Source organism: Amblyomma americanum, chromosome 5 (assembly GCF_052857255.1).
Source record: "Amblyomma americanum isolate KBUSLIRL-KWMA chromosome 5, ASM5285725v1, whole genome shotgun sequence".
In the NCBI taxonomy this organism is placed as follows: Eukaryota; Metazoa; Arthropoda; class Arachnida; order Ixodida; family Ixodidae; genus Amblyomma; species Amblyomma americanum.
The window spans coordinates 61,314,127-61,321,591 of NC_135501.1; the positions used below are offsets into that span (position 1 = coordinate 61,314,127).

At 44.3% G+C, this 7,465-nt stretch overlaps 1 protein-coding gene across 1 annotated transcript; it reads left to right on the forward strand.

Moving 5' to 3' along the window:
* The first annotated feature begins 1,885 nt into the window (after window positions 1-1,885).
* LOC144134735 (cystatin-2-like) lies at window positions 1,886-4,212 on the forward strand. The gene is made up of 3 exons (XM_077667579.1): window positions 1,886-2,177; window positions 3,294-3,401; window positions 3,926-4,212. Exons 1-3 carry the CDS (start codon window positions 1,977-1,979, stop codon window positions 4,004-4,006), a joined length of 390 nt encoding a protein of 129 aa, XP_077523705.1. The 5' UTR covers window positions 1,886-1,976; the 3' UTR covers window positions 4,007-4,212.
* The last annotated feature ends 3,253 nt before the right edge of the window (window positions 4,213-7,465 follow it).

Genomic DNA, 7,465 nt, shown 5'->3' on the forward strand with positions numbered 1-7,465 from the left:
TAGTCGGTGTGGAGCTGATAATGAAAAAGTAATTATTAAAGGTGTTAGATAAATCTTTTCTTATTAGTTCGATGCCATCTCTTAGGAGGCTCGTAACTGGTTGAAGGGCACCGTCAAACACAAATTTAAATTTTTTCCACACAGATTCCGACCGCCCTTCAGTTGAACTGAACAGATTGACATAGTAATTGTTTTTAGCCACTCTGAGCTCTTTGGAGATGTAGTTTCTGTAACTTTTGAATGCGCTCAGTGCGTCTGGACTTCTGGTTTGTAGAAATCGTTTGAACAGTGTGTTGCTGATGTCTTTCTTAAAAAAAACTGAATAAAATAAAAGTTATTCCGCTGCAAGTACAAAAACCGAAGTGCGCAGAAATATGTACTGCTTGTCCAGGCAACATAAGAGCATTAAAGCTTTTCATGTCTTCATACAGTACGAGTGACAAAATGAAACCTTCTACGTAGGGCTAAGTGGCAATTAAAGAGATATAATGTGATAAGCAGTCATGTTGTATAGCAAAGCCCCATCATCTCTGGCTTCAAAAATCCAATAAAGCCTCGCAACTATCAAATGTCACACCAAGAAAATGAAACGTTCGAAAATGCGGTCTTTATTGCAGGGAGGCTCCATATCACTAACAGCGCAGAGCACGCGACAAACCGCTTTTCATGTTGTGCAGTGTAAGTTTAGTTAATGAGTATCGTTATAGGAAGTGCGACAGCGGTTTGCTTTTCTGCAAGTGTCATCGGGTTAACTATATTTAAGTAATTTTATTCTTGTAGCAGTATTTATATTGATCCCACTGGTAGACATAGCTGAGAACACGCACCCTCACGCGGCGCCGTGAAGAGGGACCCCTCCATCATTTTCAAAAAAATTTAATTCTAAATGAAGATGAACTTTGCAAGCTGCCTCATATATGCTGAGACAATATGCGAGGAACACACGGGGTCAATGCTTGTTCGACGCCTACATGCTATATACCATTGCAACGAGCTCCGGTCTGCTGCCCGCATGTACTGTAGGCGCAATGCCAAAATTGACGTAATGGTCGTTTGGAAATATGCTCCCCGTTCAGCCTTCGCATTTTTTTCCCGCCATTGCAACTACTCCCTAGGTAGCCCATATCTTGGAAGCCTTTTGCCAAGACGTATATAAGCACGTACCCTGACAGTGACATTTGCAAGTGCCAAGGCCCCTGTGCTGACGAACGTGCATACTACGAAGGGCGCTGTAACCTAAATTGGAAACGAGCGCCATAAACGTTTATGCTGCAGCATGCCGAGCACGTGTCTTGACGCCCAGATCATTATCTTCGAGGTAGGCGGCCACTTTGGGATTGTTTATTAGCACCTCAGCACCAAATGCCCCGATAAAAAAATGCCGTCCTTTTATGAACATCCTCACAATTCGCGGTTGACAATTTATTTTACTTTTGGGAAGTATTTCTTGAAATTTGTCATTAACCTATACTTCCTGTGCTAGCCAAATGAAAGATTTCTCTGTGAAATTCGGCCACCACTCATTTTTAACTTTCGAGGATGCTGTCTGCTGCCCCGGAAAACAAGTACTCCTGGTAAATATGCCAAACCTTTGAGCTCAAGATATTGAGATATCAAATTTATTCGCACGGATGGAATGGCTTATTGTGAGCACAGTGCAGGGTGCCTCCATGTGGTCTTTGTATTCCTAGCAATGCCGTCTGCTCTTATCAATCCTTTTTATCTTCCTGTATTCACTGCGGTCATCCGGCCCATAAGACTTTATAGCTCTTTGCGGAAGGTTATCGCGCAACCGCTAGCAGTACAGCAAAAGGAAGCATCCGGTTGCTTTTGGCAGCCGCTGGCATGGTATGCATATCTATAAAATGAAGTGCACAGGCCACACACATCAGTTAGCATTATTGGTGCCAGGAAGAAACGCTGTTCTGGCCATCCATTCCGGGTTGTAGGAGCGCAGATGTTCAAAAACTAAAATCATGTTTAGCTCAGTAGGTGTGATCGCAACGCTGGCTATTGTGGCTGCTGTGTACGTGGCAGCCCTACCGGGTGGCTGGACAACCAGGGATCCCGAGTCCAGTCCAAAGTACAAGCAGCTGGCACACTACGCTGTAGCCCGGCACGTTGACGGCCTGCAGAACTACGACACTGTGCTAGAGCTCACCAAAGTGGAAACGCAGGTAAAGAATTGGGGCGCACATTGAATATATAAATTTCGTTTGTTGTTTTGGGGAACTGAAAGCCTGCCTTGTCACGGATATTGCATTCGTACGAGAAGCACTGAACAGTTATTGCTTCCTCACAAAAGAGATGGTCGGCAATGAAGGGAGGCACACATATAACTAGTGCTTGTTACATGCTTAATTCAGCTGTTCAAATCGGAATAAATCAGTGACATTTACGGCAGTGCCTCCTTTTGGACAATTTTTTTAAAGTGAGCACATTGCTAGGATGGTTTGCAGCACCGAAAATTACTTTCACGCCAGCAGAGTGCCTCACTGGTTCCCCATTGTCTCTTCAGTATTATGCCGTCTCGTTTTCTGTGGAATTCTCCACAAGATTTTTTTCCGTTGGCTAGCTCGTGGCACAAGTTGTTTTTGTCCATTTCGAGTACCCTCGGTCAGTGGTATTTCTTGCAAAAATTCTGCGTTTACTGATTTGGTTTATGGTTTATGGGGGTTTAACGTCCCAAAGCGACTCAGGCTATGAGAGACGCCGTAGTGAAGGGCTCCGGAAATTTCGACCACCTGGGGTTCTTTAACGTGCACTGACATCGCTGCGTTTACTAACTTCTTAGAAGTCACTTGGATTCATGATAGACACCCCGACACTGGAGAGTGATGTTACGGTCTCTAATTTGTTATATACATCGGCGAAGATACCGGCATGTATTTTAATTAGAGAACAGGATTTGCAAGGCAGTAGCTGTACCTTTAGGCGAGAAATTAAAATGTCAGGAAATCACGCTAATGATAACGTTGCGTATTAGTTTTTCTGTGTGCATGTATATCTAAAATATAGTGAACCAGAATTGTTCGTTGTACTCCTCTGCAAAGATGTAAACTTAATGCTTCTTGTTGTTGGACATGCAGCGTTTCTGGACGTCAAAAAGACACAAGCTGCTTTACATTATTTACAAAGAGAAGCAACGCTATAAACAAGGCTGTAAATCTTAGTTTAGGGTAGGGACGGGAAACATTCTCCAAAGCAGGTGTATTTTTGTGCGGAAAAGGCATGCTTGATCCTGGTAACCATGTAATTGTGTTATGATGTGCTTTTCATTCATCACACGGCAGGTCGTGGCAGGTGTGAAGTACCGTCTCACCTTCACCACCGCCACAACGGAATGCAAAATTGGTGAGATCGAATACAGCGAGGAGCGATGTCCCCCCAAGGATAACGTGGTAGGTGTCCAATAAATCCTACTCTTATCATGCGTGCCATTTGTAAAATACCGCCCTCCGAGTTTAAACCATTTTTCTGAGTATATTAATCACGTTTTCCGAAAAGACGTATCTTTTTCGCTACATGCTAAGTGACATGTCTGGAAACGCTCTTTGCAATTCCAAAGAGGGACGGCAATGCATGCGTTGTCGAGAAGTCTAGGGAGGCTGCTTCCCCGAATGCCTATAGAGTAGTGTAATGAGCATTCTACAACCTCGAAATCAAGGTATAGTTGCTCATATCTTGGTGAGCATGTTCACTTTCCCTAAGTGCACTACGGATAACACTCCTTCATATAAACTTAATAGGGAAGCTTTTGTGTGATTACAACAAAAATACTGGAGCTGGGAGTTGGTGACATATTGTCATTTTATCTGTTGTTTAGAGAGAAAATTTTCCAAGCATCAGGAAAGTAGCACGCAATGAAATAACTTCTTAATGTTCCTAATAATTTCGCTTTATTGCATTTTGTTTGTTGCGCTAGCCGAAGGAAACCTGCACAGCAGTCGTCTACGAGAAAGCCTGGGAAAACTGCCGCACGCTGGTTTCGATCGACTGCGAATAAAAATCATCAAGGACAGGAGTGCCGCCGTGGTTTCGATCTTATTATTAAATTTCACCTGTGAAGTGGCTGCACTGCAGACATGTGCTTCAGATGTACACTAAGAAGAAAAAGCACATTTCCTCCAGCAAAGTCGGGCGCTCTGCAGGAAACCATGAAATAACCTGTGTGAAACCTATCTTCAAAAATAAAGAAGTGATTGCTTGTAAGTCTTACTTGAACCATCATTCACGCATACGGTCAATGTACCACTGAGTTGGTGCCCCGTTGTTACTGCTCTCTAGTGTTGAATTTCGTCGCATCTGTTTAACGTTTTGATGCTCAAACATTTAACTTGTTGATCGAGCTGCAGAAATCTTAAACACTAATTTAAAGCGCTTACCAAAACATACTAATGGTGTCCGAAAAAATACTGTATTTACAAAGGCTCAATGAACAGTATCGCTTGTTGCCAGTCATTGCTTGGCTCTTTACATGCAATATTTAGCTTTTTTAGTTTAGAAGATGGCAACAGAAAGATAAAAACTGGCCAAGTATTGAGATGGAAAGTTTTAAAGAAATCTTTGCTCCGTAGGAAAGCTGAGAAAGTAAAGGGCTGAAGACAGTGGCGAAAAATCGTGTTTTAATGCGTAGAAAAGCAAAACTATGGAGAGGACCAAACGTTCACAAAACAGCTGGAAAGGCGGTGGTAGCTGGAACAGAAAGGCGGAACGCTGAGAGGAAGAACGCAAAAACCTCTACGTGTGCATTAACTTGGAAGCTGAAGCCTCAGATGTTTTCAGCTGAAATCGCGTCATGTAAGCGCAATTCTATGCGTCGTCTGCTCTCTCTGCAGAAGGCATAGAAAGAAAATACCACGTCGGATTTGTTAATGTCTTTCTTCTGCTGTGTTCGATTGCATTCTTTTTTCTGAATACCACCAGAGCACAGGTAGGCATTAGATAAGCTCGCATTAAACATGTCGCTGCCGTTGTGAATGTGAAAAAAAAATTGTTAGCGGTTGCTAGGAGTTGTCAGTGTTATCTAGGCTGAGAGGAAATATATTTTATTTTGTGCAAGCTGGATGTAAGATTGCGATAGCTGCATGCCCGCATGGTGAGAAAAATTCCGTTAGGAATCGAAGAACGTTAACATAAACTGAGAAGCAGTTTCGCTCCAAAGCGTTGCTGGTGTTGTGTATTATGATGCATATGCTACTAAGACTCTATTCCGCGGAACACAAAGTGTGTCCCTCTTACTGTGGAGAGGAAATAAAAAAATTTTACACCATCAATATTTTCAAAAGATTAGCAAATTAAAATAAATATCCCGGAAATGTGAAAAAAGTTTCCTCTCTTCCAGCAGTAATCTAGGGTCTTATCGGATGCGTTCATGATAAGATTGTTGTGGGTAATAATAATATTTATTTCATGGGGAAAGTAAATGGCGCAGTATCTGTCTCACATATCGGCGCAGACCTGAACCGCGCCGTAAGGGAAGGAATAAAGGAGGGAGTGAAAGAAGAGCGGAAGGAGGAAAAAGGTGCCGTATTGAAGGGCTCCGGAATAATATCGACTACCTGGGGATCTTTAGCGTGCTCTGAAACCGCACAGCACACGGGCGCCTTAGCGTTTCGCCCCCATTGAAACGCAGCCGCCGCTGTCGGGTTCGAACCCGGGAACTCCGGATCAGTTTCCAAGCGCCCTAACCACTGAGCCACCGTGGCGGCTCCGATTGCTGTAGGTAAAAAAATTTTTCGGCTTAAATGTTTGAAAAATATCCCACCTCAAGGCGGTAAGCGCCCGCTCGCAGTGAGGTATGGAAATGTAGCCCAATTACGTGGAAATAAATCGCATGGACGGTAGATTGCACTACAAGACACTTAACGTTCGTTACTTCAACGTCTTTTTGACGGGGGCGGCATTTTTTCTTATGTCTCTATTTTTCTGCATGGAAATAAAATGTGCTTTCTGGTCACTACTTCTACGCAGAGTTCACATGAAAGTTTCCCTTCCTTAGTCAAGATAAATAGTGTAAGATGTGTGTGCCTAATGCGAAGCCGACATAAGATCACTTCATTGAGACGTTCTGGTATGTGCAAGACTACAAATTCCCTAAGCTGTGCTTTACCCGCTGCAGTTCGATATTTATTTGACTAAACCATGTACAGAGTCGGCATCTGCGCTCTAGCTGTCACTATTCTGATGCGACTTGGCATCCAGTAAACCGTTATCTTGTCTCCTTCCATACTGTCTTTTGATATATAACATGCGACGATGTACCGACCAGAATGGGTTTCTAAGCTGCAGTTTTATTTGTACGCTTAGTGATTCAGAAGTGCTCTCGTTGATTATTTTCTCCATAGCGACCAGAACAGTGCGGCATTGAATTGTATATAATAATGAGCGTGCAGGAAGTGTTGCAAGCTGTGCCGCACTTTTGCGCTTCGTACGATAAACTGCAGTTTTAGTGTGAAAGCGCAACTCCACACGTACCATCCTTGAGCAAGAATCTTGCCACTTGCTTGAAATTGTAGACACGTACCCGCGATCACCTTTCTTGGCTTTCCCGCGATGCACCCTGCAGCAACAGCTTCGCGCCACGTCACTCCTCCCTGGTTAACTTAACTAACAAGAGATGGCGCTGGCGTCGCAGCGGCCTGCTGGCGTCACAGATGACTATTGGCTCGTGACGCCGTCGGAGGAGGACGCTTTTTTTCGGAGCTGCAGCGACTACGTCCGAAGCTAAGTGCTTTTGGGTGTTAGCGCTTGTACATACTGTCGGGCGGTCGTTTTAAACCGAGTTAAGGGTTGGAAGGCTAGCGCAAGTGTGTGTGCCGAAGGTTTTTGTGTATGAATTTTGGCAGGCTGTTACGTTGCGTAGTGCAAAATGTTTTTGGCGTAGAAATTTTGGCGGGATTTTACGTTGCGTAGTGCCGAAGACTATTTGTGAAGGAATTTTGGCGGGCTTTTACGCTGTGTAGTGCCGAAGTCTTTTTGTGTAGTAATTTTGGCCGGATTTTAAGTTGCTTAGTGCGGAAAGTTTTTGTGTAGGAATTTTGGTAAGCTTTTACGTTGCGTAGTCGGCCGCACGATGGGACGGCAAGCAAGGAAAGTCAAGGTGGACGGGGACGTGGAGTTAGTGCAGTGCCAGGAGTGCGACCGTTGGTGCTATTTTGACGAGACAAACTTCAGGAGCTTAGCCAAGGCAGATGGGGCTAGCCTCGCGTGCAAGATGTGTAAGCGTTTTGAGGAGGCCGTTCAGATGTTGGAATGGGAAAGAAAGCGCAGCTACGATCAAGGAACTAAAAGGGGACCTGAAGGTGGAACGAGGGAAACGGATTAAGTTAGAAACTCAGGTTGCCGATTCGCTTAATAGGGAGCAGGCTAATGCCTACCAGTTGGAGCGAATTGTGGGCGAGCTGAAGGAGGAGTGGGAAAAGCGGGCCCAGCTAGAAGAGCAGGTAGAAGCGCTCAGGTCGCG